General features: G+C 39.8%; 2 protein-coding genes across 2 annotated transcripts in view; one reads left to right on the forward strand and one right to left on the reverse strand.

Moving 5' to 3' along the window:
* LOC310677915 (uncharacterized protein) overlaps positions 1-14922 on the reverse strand; it is a 116461-nt gene extending 101539 nt beyond the window's left edge. Inside the window, exon 1 of the mRNA XM_083441141.1 lies at positions 14815-14922. The gene's annotated coding sequence lies outside the window, so the exon portion shown is untranslated. The remainder of the gene's footprint in view (positions 1-14814) is intronic.
* Positions 3517-21792, forward strand: LOC310677862 (inactive pancreatic lipase-related protein 1-like; the record flags this gene model as incomplete). The annotated part of the gene is made up of 12 exons (XM_083441044.1): positions 3517-3577; positions 5292-5446; positions 5970-6095; positions 6964-7098; positions 8159-8267; positions 8742-8861; positions 8950-9069; positions 12078-12196; positions 13802-13931; positions 14853-14964; positions 19845-20012; positions 21637-21792. 12 exons carry the CDS (start codon positions 3517-3519, stop codon positions 21698-21700), a joined length of 1419 nt encoding a protein of 472 aa, XP_083297170.1. The 3' UTR covers positions 21701-21792.
* Positions 21793-22546: the final 754 nt, after the last annotated feature.

A 22546-nucleotide genomic window follows, 5' to 3' on the forward strand; every position in this document is an offset into this window, starting at 1 on the left:
AACACAACACAATAACTACAGTCCTGCCATATTTGAGTTTCAACTCCTGAGTTTCAATAGTCCATTACCTTCCTTCCAACATGGTTCTTTGAAGACTAGTTCCATAAACTGAAGGTCCTGTGGGACCTCAAGATTAAGTAACTTGGAGGGCACTGTAGCTTAAAATATGTTCACTGATTTCACCCTCTTTATTCTAGTACTTTAGCAACTTGGAAACATGCCACATCTTCAGAGTTATCTGCTCACTCTGCAGGTTACAGTATGAACTGTTGAACTAAAACTCCTACAAATCAAGCGGGTGGGTGAGGGTTTCAGGGTTTTTTAAAAGAGAGAGCAACAGATAAGCTGCTTCTGTACATAGCAGAAGTCCAATACACGCTAATGGTTTACTTGCTTCCATCATCTGACAACAGCTGACAAATGAACATATATTTCATATATATTAAATGATACCCTGTGCACATAAGTTCAAATATTTTGCAGCAGGTGAGTTTTGTCTCTTCAGCACATACAAAAGCCCAGAGATCAATGACTTGCAGTTGTTCCAAACCATTTAGCCCCCATCACATTGTATCATTGTGTAAGTAATGGGGCAGAGCACTGTGGGCAGAGCATATGCTACAAATAATCAATGCTAAAAATCATGGGGGGCTTCAGAGGGTGAGCTCAGTCTGTCAAAATGCAAAGTCCCCTATTACCTTTACAGATTTTGATTTGCTCCTCATCAGGAAAAACAAAACAAAACAAGCTGTAGCAACATTTATGAACATACGGTTCTTTCTGCTCCTTGAAGACAGAGCCATTGATAGCCTTATCCTCCATGAATTTGTCCAATCCTCTTTTAAAGCCACCCAGGTGGGAGTATTTTTGGAAGATGCTGAAGACTTATGTTTTTCAGTTGGCTTTCCAGGTATTATGTTTATTAATTAGGTGGCAGTTTGGTTGAATTATGTTTTTATACACACACACACACACACACACACACACACACAAAAACAATCAAACAAACAAAATGTTGCTGAGTTGTGGTTTTCAGATTTGTGTTCTTTTTATGTGTCATTGTTTTGAACCATAAGTTGCTTTTGATGGACGTTTGACCAGAAAAGCAGTCTTAAAATATTTGCAATAATCTTAGCAACAACAAAAGTCTATTTTGAGAAAATAAGGTGAAGGTCCTTCCATACTTGCTAAGCAACAGGTGGAATAAGTCCCTGAATCCAAATCAAAAACAGCCGGCTGGTTTTAATGGAACTTTTCTTATATAATTTGGCAGCTTCGTATTTGTGTACACAGGTGGTGTCCTTTTATTCCTTCACACATCTAGTGACTGGAGCTACCAAAGCCTGCAATAAAATGCAGTTCTAGGAATACTGCTTCTGGCTATAAGACCACAGGTGAAATGGAATTGCCTGAAAAAGAGAAAGGGTGTATGTAGCACCTAATCCCAAGCATATCAGTGGGGTGTGAGAATACATGTTTACTGCATAGTGCCTCTGTACAGGATATTAATTCGTTGTCATCAAATCACAATTCTGTCATCTGTACGGCCTGATCTTATCCATGTTTACTCAGTTGAACTTAATAGGATTGATGTCTAGATAAACATGCAATACGAGTGTATTCTTACAGCACAATCCTACACATGGCTACTCAGGATGTAAGTTCTATTATTACTCCCAGGTAAGTGTATAGAGAATTGCAGCTTCAGTTATTTTTTAAAAAAAACTTTATTCTTCCTTAATTCTAAAATAAAGCAACTGGGAAAATCCTCTTTAAATACTTCAGAAATCCTGTACATGTTAGGTTTTTTTTCCAGATGAATGCAGGTCCCCTATTACTATGGTAGGATGTGAGACTGATGGTTTGCAAGCACAGGCTTAAAACTGACCCCTCCAAGTTTTAGAAGCTTCAGAAGTGAAAGCTGTGAAGAACAGTCAAGTATTTTTTCCAGTAGAACATTTCAGCACCTATTAAGGGAGTTGCTGCAAAACATGCAATCCACGTTTTTAAAAGGTTACTTTCTGCTTTCTTCCATACACATTGTGGAAGCAGAATGTATAGAGTTGGCATGAAGGTGAGAGAGAACGTGAAAGAATGAAGAATTATGGAAGTTTTGACTTCAGTAATGCTGCTATTCCTATGTTTTCCCTGTAAAGCTAGTTTCTTGTGCTTTCTTATTAACTGGGTTGGGATAAATTTGTGATCACAATAAAAATGCTGTTAGCTCACTATACAATCAGAACACCACATTGATCAGTTGAGAAGAGATTCTGACTGCTTGTGGTCTTCTCCAATGCCATTGCCTTGTCTTTATATACAGTTTTAATCAGGCCTTTAATCAGGAGTGTGAGGGCTTGATATTTTTCCACAATATATGACGCCTTGAATACTCCTTCCCAAAGGCAGTCCTGCTGATTGCCATTTACATTCTTGATATTTTGACTATGGGAGTGCAATGAAAGGAACTTAATTCCCTTTTAAGAAAATCACATACAAAAATAGAAGCTGCTCTCTTAAATATGCCAGGGGTGGGCATATTGCAGCCAGCATGCCCCTGCCCCAATTGGCCTAGAGGGTCAGGCCAACCCACCTGGAAGGTCCAGTTGGGCAGCACCGGGTGGCCATCCCCTTCCTGGTTGCACAGGATTATGTTGGCCTCCCTGGACCACCTTCAGCCACGCCGTGCAGCAAACCCCCCCCCCCCCAGAGCCCCAGGTGAGTGGACAATATCACTTTCCCTAGCAAACCAGGATCTTTGCTCTTACATTTATATGTAATTCAGGAATGTTGCCTGGTCACTCAGTTCATTTTATCTGTGATATGCTTGCCGTGCTTTGTGTATTTATGATAACCTTAATCAGAAATACACGTCAGTTTCTATCTTCGTACATTTTTTTGCTTTCAATAATAGCCCCCAAGGATATGACACTTTATAAAAAGACCATGTGTAGGTAGTGAAGACTTTGCTGGAAGGAGTCATCCAAAGACGGTGCGGTAAGTCACATCTTATCTCATCAAGTCAGCGCTGCAACTGATGCATTTTCACTGTGCACTAACGCTATTGTAACAGTGAGAACAAAATCAATAATTTCCAGAGGGGTAGCTGTGCTAGTCTGCTGCAGCAAAAACAGGCAAAGGGCCTGTTGGTCTGTTCTTAAAGACTAAGTGCAATACCATTATTAATTGTCAAGTGCAATACCATTATTAATTGTCAAGTGCAATGCATTATTAATTGTCACTGTAACCCTTTTCCTTTATGTAATTATCACTGGTATCAGTCTTCTCAATATATATATATGCATGTATTTGTCTTCAATATGCCATTGAGACTCTGACAAAATTAATACTGATTCTTTCCTTCTTTGGCCCTACCTTTTTACTCTTTTAAAAATCCATTTCAGATGTTTGCCTTTTGGAGCTTGGCACTTTTACTGCTCGATGCAACAGCAGGTGAGATCCAATTGTTACTTTGAATGTGGCATTGCATGATCCCCAAACTAATGTTGGTTTGCAGCAATGTGCCTCAGAGATACGGTGCGTCAGGGAAAGGGAGCTGAGCAGTGTGATACACATCCCAGTAAGTCTGCTGAAGGATGCCAAAGTGAAGTAATACTGTAGTAAGAGAGACTGAGTTCTTCCTTACTGCAGATGGAGAGATGGTGAGAGGGAAATTAAGGTGCAAGTTAGTGTTGGGATTTAGAGCCTAATTATGTATTATTAGGAATGGGAGAGAAATTTGATTTAGTTCACATTTAAAGGTGAACCTCCCTAATCTGGATTTTCTGAAACAATACGCAAACTGAGAGCCTATGAGATGGCTGTGAATGCTGTTAAGAAGTCTTATTTCTCAGCTTCCATTTCATCTGCTAGCTCTCACCCGGCACAACTTTTCAGAATAATTAGGTCTTTAACGCCCCCAGTGGGACAGCCAAATTTAAATACGAATTTGACCCATAGCTGTGAGGCATTCGCGAGCTTTTTTGTGGAGAAGGTCCTGCTGCTCCGCCATGACCTCTCTGCCAATTTGGATACAGCAATAGAACTGGAGGCCCCTCGACTGTCCTTGGGTCCAGTATTGGACCATTTCGACTGGATACTCCCTGCTGATATGGACAGATTCCTCCGAGCTGGAAGCTCCACCACTTGCCTCCCTACCTACACATGGTCTTTTTATAAAGTGTCATATCCTTGGGGGCTATTATTGAAAGCAAAAAAGTGTACGAAGATAGAAACTGACGTGTATTTCTGATTAAGGTTACCTCCAGGCTTGATTACTGTAACTCGCTCTACACGGGGCTGCCCTTGAAGTTGTCCCAGAAACTCCAGTGGGTGCAGAATGTCGTGGTGAGGCTCCTCACAGGGTCCTTGACGCGGGACCACATTCACCCAGTGATTTTTCAGCTGCACTGGCTCCCGGTGCAGGACAGGGTCCGGTTTAAGGTGCTGGTTTTGACCTTTAAAGCCCCTTGTGGCCTAGGACCCTCATACCTATGGGACTGCCTCTCCTGGTATGCGCCGCGGAGGACCTTAAGATCCATAAATAGCAACACTCTAGAGGTTCCGGGCCCTAAGGAATTCAGATTAGCCTCAACCAGGGCCAGGGCCTTTTCAACATTGAAATGAGGCTGCATTTTAAGTTGTATTTTAATCCTGTTTTTAAGCTGCATTTTAATCAATTGTTTTTATACCTGATGTTAGCCGCCGGGGAGGGCGGAGTATAAATAAAAATTGTTGTTGTTGTTGTTGTTGTTGTTATTAAACTGTAACACAATCATCCTTCAAAATTCACGTCTCCAAATTTTGAAATGCAGTTGTTCAGCTAAGTGATGTGTACAAAAATGCATATACTAGGGTAAAGTATAAAAGGCATTTGTTATTGAAATTAACACATCAAAGTGCAGTATATTAAGGGAAACGGCTTTACAAAAATGTTTGCATTGGCGAAATTACATAAAAGTGTGTATTTTTGGAGAAATTTATGCTAAATGCTGATGAATTTTAATTTTAAAGATTGAAATTTAAGATTGAAAAAATGAAAACAGAAAGAAACCAAAATGGAAAGATGAACCTATCTAAACATTTTATTCACAAACCAATTGCTCCGTTAACACATACAAGTCCTTCTGCATTATATTGTGCCACTATTCTGAACATGAGACAATTGCTGGAAGCAGTCTTAAATAACTGTCTTATTTCACATGAGCTTGCCTGAACATCAAAAAAGGACAGACTGTGAATTCTTTTAGTACTTTGGTCACTCACGCTTTGGTTATTTGCTCCCCATATAACAGGAAAAGAAGTCTGCTATGACCGACTGGGCTGCTTTTCAGATGATATACCATGGGCTGGAACTGTACAACGACCAATCGCAAAGTTACCTTGGTCCCCAACAAGAATAAACACTCGCTTCCTTCTCTACACAAAGCAGAACCCTAATAACTTCCAAGTAAGGCCCACAACCATGCAAAATTTCAAGATTTCCCCATACACAGAATAAAAGGGGATAATACTCTGAGGGCACTTCCAGGCTTGCTATTTTCAGGTAGGATTCAATCACATATGGGCAAATTCAGGTGGCACAATTATAGTTGACTGGGAGGTCTTGCCCTGCAGACCCACTTCTCCCAAAGTATCAGATTTTTTTGCAATAAGGAAAGTGGCAGAAAAATGAACTGGAAAGTGTTGAACAATGTTGTCTAACATCCCTACATTCAGATCTTAATGAATGCCTGTTAGATGGCCAACACCATCTAATCTCACTGCAAACAAATCAGGATGAGTGCTCAAAAAGCAGGTCATCTGGAGGTGGCCTCAGAGAAACACCTCTGTGAAACATATAGAAATTCACAGATAGTGTGGGTGAATTAAAACACATCTCAATCATTATGGATGGTGTTTGGTGCTTTCACTCAGTTTTAGGTGGGTTGGGAGAAGCAGTTAAAGTTTATATTCTTTCATACCTTTCACAGGAAATCACTGCAATTAATCCAGAAACGATTGATTATTCAAACTTTAATGCCAGCAAGATAACTCGCTTCATTACCCATGGATTTGTAGATCAAGGTGAAGAAAACTGGCTGTCAGACATGTGCAAGGTACAGTACAATGTAATGTTCATGAAATAGCTCTGAAATACATTCATATCCAGACATATAGCCCTCACAATTATCATAGCTCTTTGCCTGTTACCAATTTGCCATAGGGAACATGCAACAACAACAACAACAACAACAACCATAAGAATTATGAGCTTGCACTTAATTGTGAGTTCAGATTTTCATTTGTCAGGATTAACTAAAGTATTTTCTTGGAGGGATTTAAAGATCATGTCATCCAGTACCCTAAAATGAAGCCAGATCTGTCGTACTCAGATGCTTCTGAGGCTTTGATACTTAAAATATGAAGTGATTTTCCTCTTACTTGACTCACTTGCAAAACAGTTAGGCCATGTGGGGCCTAGAAATGCTGCAGTGTGGAGTGCTCTTGTTCAGGGTTCCAGCCAGCCAACCCTGCCATTTTCTAGGATACTCCGTTTCATTTCCCCTCTCTTCTCCAGTTTCCACCTCCTCAACACTCATCATTCGGTGATCATTGGACTCGGAGGGTTTGAAAATCAGGGTTGTATGTTGCATCTTTTTTGTATTGCTGGAAACCTTGGGGTTTCTACAAGTATGTTAATACCTCTCCCTAGTGTGTGTGTTTGTGTGTGGTGCCACTGTGGCTACTTAGGAGTAGCACTTGCCTCCAAACTTTGCTAGTATAGTGAAAATAGATAACACAAGGAAATGAACGATGAAACATGACAAAGGTAAAATGGCCTAAGGCAGCTGCCAGCCAAGGTGGCTACAGTAGCACAATTCTGTGAATAATAGGATAAGTGGTGCTTTAGCACAAAGAGAACATTCAGGATTTGTGGAGCCAGAACGCTGTCCCTCAAGTTTGTTTTTACTCTGTTTGCATCAGAGGATGTTTCAAGTGGAAGATGTGAACTGCATCTGCATAGACTGGAGTAGTGGTTCCAGGTGTCCATACACCCAAGCATCGAACAATATCCGTGTGGTGGGAGCTGAAGTGGCCTACTTTGTAAAGGTCCTTCAGGTAAGAGCAGTTCTATTCACTATGCCATAGTTATGAATCCTGCAGTTACTGGAAGGCATCCATGACAAGAAAGATTAAATCATTTGATAAAACCTGGGCAAAAAACCCCACCCAAATACTTTCCCAAGCATTATTTTATACAAGAAACAATTTATTATATCATCTGGTGGACAGAGTGAGTTTAGTGTCAAAATTCAGTTACCATATTCCGGGAAGATGTTTTGTTGGGGAGAGGAAAAGGTTGTCACTTGTAGCTAAGCCAATATTGAAATTTTAGCAAGGAAGTATAATCCTAGTATTCAGTTTTAAATATGCATTCGTGACTACCGCAAGCACTAGGGCAAGATTTGCAAAGCCATATATTAATTATGCACTTGATTCAAATTTAATGCAGCAATATGTGAAGCAGTCAGACAAAAATAGAACCCTTAATATAAAATAAATACATAGATAACATACAAATGGTTTAGAAATGAAACAAAATAACCATAGTGACTTTCCCAATGCCACCAAGCAGAAGTCCACAGCTAAGAACAAAATTCAGAACTCCTGTGTCAAAATCCAAAAGGTATTATATCCACTGAGCTACAGACCATCTCAATATATATTATTTGTGCTAAGTAACAAGCACCAGTTAAGAGCTGATGCTGCCTTCACCAATGTTGTGGTGTCCTGCTGTTTTGGACTACAACTCCTATCATCCCCAGTCAATGTACTGGCTAGGATTGATGAGAGTTGTGATCAAAAACAGCTGGAGGGCACCATATGGAGGAAATTTGATCTAACCTAGCTGGCATCTTATTTAAAAGATATGAAATCCAAAAATATGCTATGTCTTTCTTCAACTCTGTCATTTTGCAATGTCCTTCAGCACCTTTAAGCTACCCGTAAAGTCAGTCTCCCCCCCTCCCCCTCCCCCTTTCTCACACATGGAGTGGCTCCAAGCTGAATTCAGCTTGTAAGGATAAAGGTTTGTGTAGATTGAGTTACAAACTGAATGAACCATAACACACATCTACCAGTGTGTAAGCTGTTTTCTTTACAATTGCTCTTTCTTTAGTCAAAGTATGGATACTCTCCATCCATGGTTCATTTCATTGGCCACAGCCTTGGGGCACATGCAGGTGGTGAGATGGGAAGAAGAATACCAGGAATTGGAAGAATAACTGGTAGGTTGGTGCATTCAAATTGGTATCAAGACAATCAATATGGACTTTGAATCTTATCTGCCATGTTGTACTTATGTAATTATAGTAGCTCATTATATTGGGGGGAAAGTGTTTAATGAATGGGAAAGTGTGAATATACTTTGGCATGTGTTGCTGTTGGGTGTAGCCTAGTCTACTGTAGAATGGCATTTGAAAGCCCAGCAATATAACACTGCCTTGGAGATGCAAGGATAGGGCATATTTCAGGATCAGAGCAGCTACAGGTGTTTTACAATCCTGCACAGGTTCAGATAATTTGTCTGAGGGGATTTCCTGGCAAATAACTGAATGCAAAGTTGTTCTGATGGGAATCAGAATTTTCCCAGCTCCGCTCCCATTTCCATTAATATGTTGTTAGTTGTTACTTCAGTTAACTGTGGTTCAACATATTCTGTAAATTTTCATCTCTTGAAACAAACATTTAAATATTTATAGGACTGGATCCTGCTCAACCCTATTTTCAAGGCACACCAACTGAGGTCAGACTGGATAAAAGTCACGCTGATTTTGTTGACATTATTCATACTGATTCAGCCCCAACCATTCCATACATGGGTAAGTTGACTGCAGTATACAACATGTGCAATAATATGCATGCGATCTTTCCAATTTAACATATACTTATCTGCTATGAACTTTCCAGGGTTTGGTATAAGTCAAGCTATAGGACACCTTGATTTTTATCCAAATGGAGGAGAATATATGCCGGGATGTAAGAAGAATCCTATTTCACAAATAGTTGACATTGATGGAATCTGGGAAGGTATGTATCAGATCAGGGAAACAGGGACAGAGGGACAGAGGTGGGATGTGTGGTCATGAATAGACTGGAGTCCAAAGGCTGAATTAAAGATAGAGACGGGGGAGGGATTGCACAGTTACTTCAATCAGTTGCTGACTGCTAGACCAGCCTATAAGGAAGAGCTTTATAATGTCTGTTTCCTCTTGATTGCAACTGCAAGATTCAGTGATGGTCACCTACTTGAATGTCTTTAAAAGAGAATTCATGGAGGAGAAAGCTATCAATGGTTATTAGCCATGGTGGCTGTGCTATACATCCACTGTCAGAGGAATACCAGTGGCTGGGAATTACAAGTGGGGAGAGCACTATTGCACCCAGGTGCTGCTTGCAGGCTTCCCACTGACATCTGGTTGGCCTCCATGAGAATAGGATGCTGCCTTTGGCCTAATCCTACAGGGCTCTTCTTATGATCTTATGATTGCTTTGCATGGTGAGTTGACCAGCTTTAGGCTGTTGTAGGGCAGGCATGTCCAAAGTCTGTTTCGGGGGCCTAATCTAGCCCCTGTGGCAGTTTATTTCCTGGCATAAAATCCTAAAAAAAACCTCAACAACTTCAATCCTAAAAGCTCAACAACTCCAACCCTTAAAGGTGCTCAACAGCTTCAATCCTAAAAAAGGTCAACAACTTTGGTTGGCCATTTGGTCGGCCCTCACCGCCCTTCATTTCATCAAATCTGGCCCTCTTTGGAAAAAGTTTGGATACCACTGCTGTAGGGTCAGCTGACAGCACTAAGACCAGCACTGCAGCCTATAGGGGTGCCCTCTATCTGATTGGCTGACTAAGCTCCAGAGCACTGGTGCTACAGAAGGTTTGGCACCAAAGACTGTCTCGAGGTTACAGTTCAATACCTTCTTTAGTTTTTTATGTTATGCCACCAAAATACCTACAACAGTAGATTCATTTAGCCTTTTAAATCCCACCGACTTCCATGAGAGAATAAAATACATACTCAAATCTCTTCTGCTGAAATTAATAGGAATTTAGTATGCTTAAATCTGTGTAGATGAATGGGTTGTTTCCAACACTGCTGTTATGTTCATGCATCAGACTTTGACTTGTGTGGTGGAACCCTCAGCCCACTGTGCCCCCTAGAAATCTGATCCTGAGGATTAAGGGGGCCCTTTGGAGCAAATTTGGTGGGTGGGCAGAAGGAGAGGAAAGGAGACTTTTCAATGTACTCTTGATGCAGGAAACATGTTGTATTGGAGTGCACTGAAGCCAGAATTAATGGTAATGTATACACAGCCTGATTTTTACTCAGAGCAGACCTATTAAAATGAATAAACCTACGTTAGCCGTGTCTATTAATCTCAGTTGATCAATTCTGACTAGCATTGGATACAACCCGTACTGAAGAGATAAGCAACTTTCCAAAATATATAGTAGATAGGAAGATAATTTGTGTACATATTTTGTGTACCTATTTTGATAATTAGCAAATATGTATATAAGTGTGTAATCATGTGTGATTATTTCTGAATTTTTTGAATTTACTATTAATTTTCAATCTTTGATAATTTAAGAAAATGAAATATAGTCCAGGGCTAGAAATCATGACATACAGCAATAAAAACAGTGTGTTTTCTTGTCAACCCCACAAATCAAGATTGCATTATAGAAGCATAGCAAGTGTTAATGAATCTTCCTTAGTAAAATATCCCAAATCTTGTCATCCTTATATGTCCCCAAACCTCCTGTCTGATTCATTTATGAAAAACTTGTTCCATTACACTGATTCAACAGGCATAAAATCTGTCAATATGATGGCAGATATAAAAAAGACACCTACTTAATTACAGTTCTGTTGCATCCAATATTTTCCCTAATTAGCATACAGAATAGAAACAAACAGGAATTAATTCAGTTGAGAAAAGCTGCCTATGAAAGAAGTAAATACCGCTTAAACTATTCCAATGATTTGAAGATTGAGGACAGAACATAATTAATCTCTCTTACTTAGTTTCTTGGCAGCAGTGCTAGACAATGGTGTTAGCATATGAGGAATGACCTTGATATTTGGGTATGCTGCTGCATTTGTGATTATTGCTTTTGGCAGTGAAAATAATCAAATTCTATCATGTCTTTTTCTATTCAAAATGGAATTGAAAAGGAACAAGGGATTCTACTAACAGATACAATGAGCTAGGGATGAAGCAGATCAGTTTTCCATGCTTCCGATTTCACACATCACTCAAGGGGAATTTTGAATGTTAAGAATGAGATTTCACACCTCAACATTAATTTTGGTCATAGTACCCAATGCTGTTTGTTTACTATTAATGAAGCACAGGCCACTCAGAAAGATACAGGGACCAATTGCAGACTGAAGAACTGTTCAATACCAATTTTGTTACAAACACTGACTATCAAAGTTAAAAAAGAATCAAGGATTATATTAGCAACAGGTATTGACTATTTACATACAGGATATGAAACCTGGGATACTACTAGAAGTCAAATCTCAGATTTGAGATTTAAACATAATGCTAAGCCAAACCATGGCTAAGTATGAATGAAGAAGTGTGCTAGTGCAGTTTTTGAAAACTATGGATGCTTTGCAGTAGTTTTCATGCTACTGGAACCTGAGCCATGGTTGGGCTTAGTATTATGTCTGAACTTAGGCTCATGGTTTATCTTCCCCAAACAAACCACAAGCAACAAGCTGAGAACAAACCTTAGAGGCAACTAACTGTTGCTGTTTTGCAGCAAAACAAACATGAGCTAAAGTAACCCAGTGTAACCAATCTTTTGCCTTCCCTTATCCCACCAATGCTGATGTATTCTTAAGGGGGTATTTTGGAATCTACCATTGCTTGAAATGTGGTTGTGAACAGTTAGAGAGAATGTAGTTAAATCCAGAAAGGGGGATAAAAGCAGAAGCTGTGCATATAGCCTTGGTCAAAGCACATGATACAAAGAAGAATCAAAAAGTAAACTATAGCACATAACAGCAGTTTCTTTTGCGCAGGAACCCGTGACTTTGTGGCCTGTAACCACTTGCGAAGCTACAAGTATTATTCAGATAGCATTGTCTTCCCAGATGGATTTTTGGGTTACCCCTGCGCAGCATACAACTTATTTGAAACGGTATGTTATTTGTGTATCTCAGGAGCAACACCTCATGTTATTGCTTCATCATGCACATGCAGTAGAATGCAGTTTTCCAGTTTGCTAAGATCCCTTGACACTAGGTTATGTGTGAAGAAAAAGACTGGTCATTTGTAATGCCAAACCATGCCTTAGGAGAACGGGAACAAGACCTGTGCTCACGTAGTCTTCCTCATCCTCCTTCTTCCCTCTCATATGCCATTTAATTTGCTTCAAATCATTGTTTGCAATTACCGGCATATCCAAATAAGAAAACTGGTTTTCAACTACCCTCCATGCTGGGACCGCAAACCAGTTGCAAATCATGAGTTTCATTCCTGGTTTGGAGGGCAAGTGCGAACCATAGTTTGCCAGCTGGGTTGCAACTGTAAGTTGTAGTTTGTCACAAACCAGAAAGTAACCAATTAAACACAATGAATGAGAGGAGGAGGAAGCACATGAAGTGGAGACTTAACCATGTAATGCCAAGCCATGGGAACCAACTCACTCTGAGGCAGTTGTACCAGTACAACAGGTCAAGGTCCATAAAAGAATAATTGGAATCTTGGGAATAGGTTAATGGACTAGTAGCAGAATGATGCAAGGCAGTCACAGTGAGAATTGAAGACTGATTAACATTAATTTCATATTACTATTGAAATAAATAGTAGTAGTTCTGCGTATAAGCTTTTGTGTGCATGCACACTTCTTCAGTGTGCATGCACACGAAAGCTTATACCCAGAAGTACTTAGTTGGTCTCCAAGGTGCTACTGGACAATTTTAAATTCTTTTTTATTTATTTCGACTGCATCAGACCAACACAGCTCCCTACCTGTATCTAGATTCATATTACTATTGTCATTGTTTTCTGAATAGGAACTGTCAACTTCTTCAAATGTAAAAGTGGTAAAATAAACTCTAGGGTGCTATTTTCCCATGCAAAGGGAAAGACATGTACAATGTAACTTCTGTCATCTTAAACTTAAAGGGTTATCAACCATGCAAACATTCTTATAATGTAGACCACTGAGAACAACTTCAAGGGACACACACAATTAGTGCTTGCAGATTAGGCGCACTGTAGAATCAAGGCTTAGTTAACAAAGGCTCTATAATGATACTGCGTTTTGACTTTTATAATAGGTTTAAGGACAGCAGGCTGCCTTAATTCTCTTCTATGTACTAATTTGCTTCTGAAATGTCTTGAGAATATGGCATGGGTCAGGTGTGGCATTAGTGAGTAGGCCAGGAGGACTTTTGCACCAGCCCTGGGTGTCCTGCCTTTGCAAAACCTTTTAAAAAGCACTACTTCGCCTACAGGACAACTTGGCACACTCCATAGTGCAGAGCTTAATTTGCCAAAGGGAATCTGTACATAAAAAATAGCATATGCAACTTTGTGTCATGGGTCTGTGTCTTGGGCGGCAGTACCCCGGCACGTGACCTCCAAGTTGATCTTTGAGCCACAACAAGAAGTCAATTGTCCAGGGCAGGACAATGAAAGAGGTGTTGAACAGTTATTAGGTATGGCTTCCCAACAGTGCAACAAGTGAGAGAAATAATTGTTGCAATATGAATAAAATGAGTTTTCCTGTTTTCATTAGGATGGCTGCTTCCCATGTCCAAATGGTGGATGCCCTAAAATGGGTCACTATGCAATTGAATCTAAAGGCAGATTCACCTCTTCATTTACAAAGCTTTATCTGAACACTGGAGATGCCAAGGATTTTGCCCGTAAGTTCACTTTTGGAGTAAACTCTGAAGGCTGACCTTCATCCTATATTGGCAGCTCAGAGAACTGTATGAAACAATAGTTTGTTACAAAGATTACAGTTTGCTCTATTGGTCTGGATTTCCATCTTGTATGTGGAGCAAAAAAGATCCTAGATAACTGGCAGCATCTTTCCCAAAAGCCAAGACAACACTTCAGATGCTGCTAAATTGTGCCTAGACAGGTGTAGTGTTTCAGCAAGCAAGAGCCACACACAAAGCAAGCTTTTGTGCACAGAGATCAGAAACAGATGTACATCAAATGTGCCATAATTCAGAGCACCTGTGTTCTGATTCACAGTGGTCTATCTAGCTCAGTATTGTCTACACAGTCAGCAGCTCTCCAGGGATTCATAGAATCATAGAATCATAGAACTGTAGAGTTGGAAGGGACCCTGAGGATCATCTAGTCCAACCCCCTGCAATGCAGGAATATGCAGTTGTCCCATACGGGGATCAAACCTGCAACCTTGCCATTATCAGCACCAAGCTCTAACCAACTGAGCTATCCAGCAATGATAGCTATCCAGCACTCTTGATTCAGTCAAGAGTTTTTTCCAGCTGTTCCCAGCTGAGATTCCAGGGATTGAAACTGGGACCTTCCGCATGCAGAGCAGTTGCCCTAGCCAGGAACTATAGCCTGGAGCCATACTCTTTGCCTAGACAAATATTCAATTAATTCCACAACTTGAAGTGAAAGAGGATATTGCATAATACATTTGGTTTTGCAAATGATGTCTAAAGTTCCTCTGGTCTGAATCCTTCACATAAAAGAAATATCTGATATCAACACACAAAATTAAGACAAAGTAAGAAAAGTTAAATGTCAAGAATCATAGGAACTTGCCTGATGAAAATCAAAATCTTGCTATTTGTGTTGTTCAGGTTGGAGGTACAAAATATCAGTCACTCTGTCTGGAAGAAGCAGTGTCCGTGGATACATAAATATTGCCCTATACGGAAGTGGAGGGAACACAAAGCAATATCAGATTTTCAAGTAAGTACAGTGGGTAGAAAATTAGATTTTAAAATATGTGTTCCTACTTGACACCTGCTTTTCTGTTTCTCTTTTTCTACTTGTAAGGCACTCCAAGATGATTTGATATATTTTTCTTTTCATATGGGGTGAACAGAAATGCAAATAAAGCTAAACAACAGATTTATATTCCATTACAATACATTCTATTTCATCTTCTAACAATTTTCTAGCAACTGGAGTTTTCTACATTAACCTCAAGGGCTCTTTTCTCTTTGGTTATCCTACTTGTTTAATGAATTTATGACCCACCTTTCTGCAATAAAGCCTCTGAGGTAGTTAACAAAAATGCAGATACAAATGAAAAAATAAACACAAATAACAGAGCAGCAAAAACCCAGTTTGCTTCTCAAGTGTGCTCTGCTCAGCTCTACTCTGCCAGGCTCTACCAGTGTGAGGTGCACCCCTCCAGTATGAAAAGCCCGCTTATGCCTGCCAAAATGTGGGCTGGCAGATGCAAGCAAAAGCCCCTGAAAGAAGACATTTGTGGGGGCAGAAAGGGACAGAGCTGGGTTAGCCAAGGATCCACTAGATCCTAACTCAGTCAAGGTATAGTAGCTGATAAGCCTAAACCAGCTCTCCAACCTTTGTGCCAGGAATTCGGATTGCACACTAAAGGTTACAAAAATTACTAATTACTGACACTTTAGGGATCATATATATGAAACCAGGGTGTTTGTTTTCCTAATCCACAGTATTACAGTAACTCTTTTCGGACATTTTGCTGCCCAGTCACCCTGTTGTGGTGGTTTTCACAGTACATTTGCAGTTTTAGCAACTCAAATGAAATAATTTAAGATGGGTGGGTCCAAAAGAGCACGGGGCTTATGCACCTTTTTTTAATAGTTGTGTAGAAGTCATGCAGGGTACACCTGCTGAAATTCCCACTTCAGCTCAGCTGTAAAGTTGCAGGTGTCCTGCCCTCTTTTACACTTTTTTGCCCCCCAGTTTAACATCATGGGCAAAGTTGCACATTTCCCTGTGAGTCCCTGGCTTGGAATTATTTATAATCAGTATAAAACTTAAGTATAGCTTTATAAAACTTAAATACAGTTCTTCAGGTGACTGAGGAAAGGGCGGAATAAATGACCCAGCTCCCTGCCACAGTTGGTTGCTTGGCAACAGCCAACAGTGACCCATCCCTGACAATGGCCCTCCGTGGCCTAGCCTCAAACCACTGCTGGTTAGCTGGCAACACAAATTTCTTGAAAAAGATCATCAGTGATATGGCCAGCCCTATACATTTTGCCCCTGATGCAAATGACAAGAACCCTCCATAAGCCAACTGGTGTGGCAGTTGAAATTTACCTCAGCTCTGGCAATAGGACAGCCATCCCCCACAGTATCCAAGGGCAGCGGCCTAGTTTAATGGATTTGGGAGAGGCCATGTGGCAGACCCAGTTCTGTCTTCCAACGGAGGAGAATGACCCAGGGATTCAGGAGGAACAGCCAGCCCTCCAGTGTCTGCCACCTGAGGCACTTGCCTCACTCTTTCTAGCAGAAACTGATCAATAATGTCAGTTAACCATTGCCATGTGGGTGGTAGTTTCTCCCTTTGATATTTGTTTATCAGAGTTTGCCTTTCTGTTTTCTTCACTGCCAGCTTCATTCCCTTCTTTGTTAGGGCTCTCCCTTCAACTTTCGCACAACTCTTCTGTTTCCCCTCCTTAACCAAAAGCCCTTCCTTAATTGACTCCTGTTTTATTTTCTCACAGCTCGTTTTATAAGGTGCCCAGGAGAAGGCAATATATTACCCCCTACACACAGGGGGAAGGGGGGAGAGCAGATTCTGCCACCCTGAGGCCATTGCTTCACTCCTCCTAATGATAGAGCCGGCCCTGAGAACCCACCAACAATTTTGGATGCAAAAACTGAACCATGGTTCAGTTTTGTGGAGCTCCCTCCCAACTGATATCAGAAGGATCCCCTTCCAGTTGAAATTCCAGAAACTAATGAGGCCCTTTTAAAATTTTATTTCAGCGGGCATTTTAAGTCAGCTTTCTCATTTCATGGTTAGTTTTAAGTCATTTTATCTTTATTGCATCGTGTTAATCATACTGCACAGCTCTTAAAGATGATGGTGCTAAGTGATATATAAATGGCTGAAAAGACAGAAAGAAATTCCTAGCAACAAAACTAGAAATGGGTCAGGGTTCTACTTTAAAGTGATATCTAATTTCGTGATATCAAGTTTATTGACATGGATTTTTCTGGGCATTTTAGTTTCGTTAACAAAATGTATATACTGCTTGATTGAATCTCGTTTCTAAGCAATTTACAAGAAATATTACAATTATCTATATAAATAGTTAAAGACAAGTAATTAGAAACATTTTAAAAACAATTAAAATCAGCAGTAAACTAAAAAAGAAATTAGAGCACACCAACATTTATGTGTCTGGATAGGCTTATCCAAGTGAAAATATTTTAAGCAGGTGCTGAAAGAAATAAAACAACGGTGCCTAATTGATGTCAATAGGCAGGGAGTCCCAAAGTTTCCAATGCTGTAGAATTTTGTTTGTCGAATACTGTCCTGGTCTCATAAATTATTTAGAACACATACCACCCACATTTTTCCACATTAGTCACTCTATTTTCAAATGTCATCTGCGTTAAGAGGGAGAAAACGCCCCTCTGGTATTTTCCGAAATGTGATTTTAAGCTTCCGCTTTTTGTTTGCTGTGACTGTCTGAGCTAAAAGCCCTGGTACATTATAGCTATTCAAAAATGTCACTTTTCAGCCTGCTATTTATTTTAGTTTAGCCAGCAGCAACGTGTTTTAGTGCTGAAAAGTAGATTTAATAGCAGGGACATTTTAAATGATTTCTACAATAAATCATTTTAATCTAAGCCAAATATCACCTGTCTGTCATGCAATATAAGGATGGTGGAGGGGAAAGAAACTCTGGCACACAGTAGTAAACAAACCCACATATATATAGTGCACATTTTTTGTATCCCTTTCATGCATTTGGCCCTCATTCTTCTCCATTGTGGTCTAGGCAATACATTATCTACTGGGATTATAGCATTCCTTTGGCAGGTTTCGCACCTCCCCAGGCAATACTCTATAATAATCTGCTCCAAATCACTTGAAGGACTGTAGGCTTTCTTAAATGAGCCTATGCTTATCCAACTATATATGCTGCCCATGTCATGTCTTCCATGGATGCATAGAGTTGAGGGACCTTTTGAGATCTACATGGATAAAGCTGTCATAGTTTTTAGGATCTTTGTTTTTTTCAAAGAGCCTTTGTGTTTACTGTTCCATTCCAATCTTCAAAAGCAGGTCAGGGGAGGGGGTGCCCCCCCCCCCGATCCCCTTCTCCTCTCCCCATCTTGTATAATTTACACCCTTTAAAGGTGCTAGTTGGCTGTGGTGATTCTAACCATGTGGAGATGTGGTAGGTTGCCTCCTCTTGAAATAAACTTGCCTAGAATCAATGCGGGCATTGGAATGCACCTCAGAGGAACACATATCAACCTATAGATCTTCAGAGTTACCATATGTGCACACAAAAATATTTGGATAAGATACTTTCCTGTCAATAATTTTTCATCAGACTAGGGTTTTTACCTTAGTCTGGTAAAGTCAGGTCTAGTCAGACTTGTATACCTTACAGGTCAGCTCACGATATCTATAAAGATCAGTCAAATGATTCACCTCAAGTAACATTCAACATTGAGATTTGTATATACTGACCCAAATGGACTATCTGACATTGTAAAAAGCAGTTTCCAATTTATGAGGCATTTCAAAGTCTATGGCCTTTTAAACTGGGGTGGGTGAGGTATTGTTTTTGTTTGTTTTTGTGGTAATTTTTGTGTTTTGTGGTAAACTGCTCTGTGATCTTCAGGTGAAGGGTGGCATATATATATATATATTACAACAACAAAGCTAATTGCTGAGCAAGACCACTAGTGTATTGAAATGCATCTGGGTCTTGGTATTGTTGCTGGTCACATGATTTTTGGTTCTCGGGATTCTTGCTGGCTACTTGTTATCTTATTACATTTCTCCATATTTTTGAAAGTTTAAAGTTGAATTCTATTCTTATGTACATATTGCAATAATAATCCTTGCATCTTTTGCTCGAACCCTATTGTGTGCCTTGTTCCCTATTTTTCACCTTACTGTGCTAGCTTAAGAGGTACTTGTCCATAATCACTAAACCCAGCTTCATCATCCTACTTGAGTAATCCCAATTTTTCAAAACAGTCGACGGAGGATGGGAACCCTAGGCTTACCATGTGGGCAAGAGCTGCAGACCACTCTTGCAGTAAACTATGGCATTCCTTCTTCTCAGTTAGTGGTTGTCTGCATTGCAAGTGAAATTCTCAGGAGCTGATGGAAAAGAAGCTAGATCTATGTGTTGGTATCTTCAGATGTGACAATACCAATGAGATGTTCAAATCTGATTGTGTGTGTTACCTCTTACAGTGTAGGTACTGAATAGTACATGATGCACTTGTGAACACAACATCCTAGAAACCACAGTGGCTGGACCAATGGCCAACACATCCTCTTGTGTCAATTAGCCTTCACCATGACACAGCATGATCAGTCAATAATGAAGGAAATCACTTACCTGTTTTTATTTTTCAAGGGGAATGTTGAAGCCTGGCACTATACATACCAACTTCACCGACATAGACGTCAATATTGGAGCAGTAGCTAAAGTTAAATTCCTTTGGAACAATGATATCATAAACCCAACCTTTCCCAAATTGGGAGCCTCAAAGATTCAGGTGCAAGATGGAGAAGATGGACATATGTATGTATAAGTGTTTTAAAAAAAGAACCTATTTGTGTATATGTATCATATTTTTTTCTCTCCAAGGGGGAAACTCCAACCTGATGAAACTTATACCCACCTAATTGATGTACAACTTAATGTTGGATCAGTTACTAAGGTTAAATTTCTGTGGAACAACAATATCATAAACCCAACTTTGCCCAAACTGGGAGCAGCAAAGATTACAGTACAGGATGGAGAAGATGGGACAGTGTATGTATCCATTTGCTGTTTTATACAAAAAAAGCACAAACCCATAAATATTTATTAAAGATATACAATTATCTTCAAAACATACCAGAGGCTCAACACTGTTGCAGGAGAGTTTTGGGGAGAAAGATGCTAATCAGTAGCCTGTTTTTAGTATATTTTGAATACTTTAAAGACAAATTTAGGGGTGACTAAACCTGTGGTCTTTCCATAGTTGCTGGACTGCAGTTCCCAGCAATCCTGACCCATGTAGTAAATGGTCAAGGATGATGGGATTTGGAGTCCAGCAATGTCTGGAAGGCCACAGGCTAGCCATTCATGCTACACAACCAGTGGTGTAGTGCTTAGCATCGGATTAGGACCTACCTGAGAAACCAGGGTTCAAATCCCCACTCGGCCATGAAGCTCACTGGGTGACCTTGGGCCAGTCATGGTCTCACATCTCTCTTAGCCTTGGCATTGTTTGGGTACATGTTTAAAAATAGTATTGGAAAGAGTGTGTATGTTGTACATAATTTGACTCTTGTGCTTTTGATTTAGCTATTGTTAGGGTGTTGCATTTAAAACTGATAGTTGTGCAGGGCAGATTTATACATTCTTACACAGAAACTCTCGTGTGTCCAATGTGTCATTTAAAATTAATTAATTTAATTTTATAACAATAAATTATATGAATAGCAACCATGTGACACATAAATATATTCTCAAGTAAGAATCTTTAGGACCACCCCCGCATGTATACTCAGAAATAAGCTCCATTAAGTTTAGCAAAGGTTGTTCCCAGATAAGTATCTTTAGGAATGGACATTTAAATGTAAGTTTTTCAGTTATCATTATTCATTCAGTTAGGCAATGTTAGCTGCTGAAGTGAATTGCCTTATGGCCCTTCCCTCTGGACTTTGTGATCTTATGGGCCTCCCTTGGTTAGATTGTAAGGTGTCTAATTTCACCTTCAAGCAGCCCTACTGTGTTTGGGAACCTTCCAATTATTTCTGCTGAGTGTGCCCCTAAAACCTTCCCTTAGTGCAAATGTAGGAAATTTTTGGTTCTCCAGATGTTGCTGAGCTACAGTTCCCATCAGCCCCAGCAGCTAATGACTATTGATGATGAGAATCGTGGTTCAGCAACCTCTGGAGGGCTAATGGTTCCTAACACCTGCCTTAGTGCACTGCTGGGAATTTTGTAAGATGTTTGCATGGACGTTGCAAATATGATCAAAGTATAAGAATGAATGAACATGGGTAGTTCCTTGCAGGAAATAAGTACTTTAGTATTGGTCCCAGTGACATAAGAAGGCCCTGGAATGGGATACAATGTGGTGATGCATAATATTCCTTTTGCAAAAACCCTGGGCCTTAAATCCACCCCCCCAAAAGATTCTTTTAGAATGTTCTTTAAATAACCAGCATTTTTGTAGCATTAGAGATATTCAATAGATGAAGATAAAATCAACACAATTATAAAAAAATGCTGATACAAAATTAAATAAATGCACACTCTGTATTTATTACATTTTCTGGGAGCGTATGATGCAAAATTAAAACATCCTACTAAAATGGACTTGCAATAAAAATGAAACATTAACACTTTTAAACTAATGAATATATATGTGTTTTTTAATCCTCAGATACAATTTCTGTGGTAGTGACACAGTGAGAGAAGATGTTCTGCAAACACTTACACCGTGCTGAATAACAAGAAAAAACAGAAAAAGCTTTTATGCAAATCTTAATAAAAAGTCATAATGCTCCGCAGTCCACTTTCTAGGACTTTTGGCTGTTAACTGCTTTTGTATTATTTTATGTGATAATTTTTCTGTACTAGAATGTGAAAGAGATGACTAATTTATAAAAAAGAAAATGTTGCCTTTTCCATTTAAAAGACCCAAACATAGGCATACTAAGCTGCAATAGTCCACAGCAGCAAAACTGCAGGGGAATGTTTGCCTAGTGGAGGCACATTCCAGCCTCATGCGCTCTTGAATATATGAACTGCCAAATTAATTGTAATGGATGGCACAGATCCCTTTGCATAAAATGCAAATATATGTGTGTTATCCCTATCAATATGAATTGAGCATCCTTTGCAGGTTGAGGAACTGTATATGCACTGGTTACCGGCCTTTAATCCAGCATGCTACAGTATATAGTTCAGCTCAGTGCTTTTCTTCAAGGAAAAAGGGTTCCAGTACTCACCATGAAGTTGTTACAGTAATCGTCACACTTTTAACCAGTGCTTTTCTTCTAGAAAATCAAAGTACCAGTACTGCATAGCCTTGAGTACACCCAGAAGAAAAGCACCAGTTAAGCTTAACTACTTGCATCCAAATACACATCCCATTGGAGGAAATGCAGTGGAAATGGACAAGCAGGTTGATGGACTGTACCTAAAGGGCGTTCATCAACAGCAAATTGTCAACCTGGAGAGAAGTAGCAAGGAGGGTGCCTTGGGGTTTGGTCTTGGGTACCGCATTGCTCAATATCTTTATAAATGGCTTGAATGAAAGAGTATGTTAATCAAAGCTGCAGATGGCACCA

This window comes from Podarcis tiliguerta (assembly GCF_965153285.1).
Source record: "Podarcis tiliguerta genome assembly, chromosome: 5".
NCBI lineage: Eukaryota > Metazoa > Chordata > Lepidosauria > Squamata > Lacertidae > Podarcis > Podarcis tiliguerta.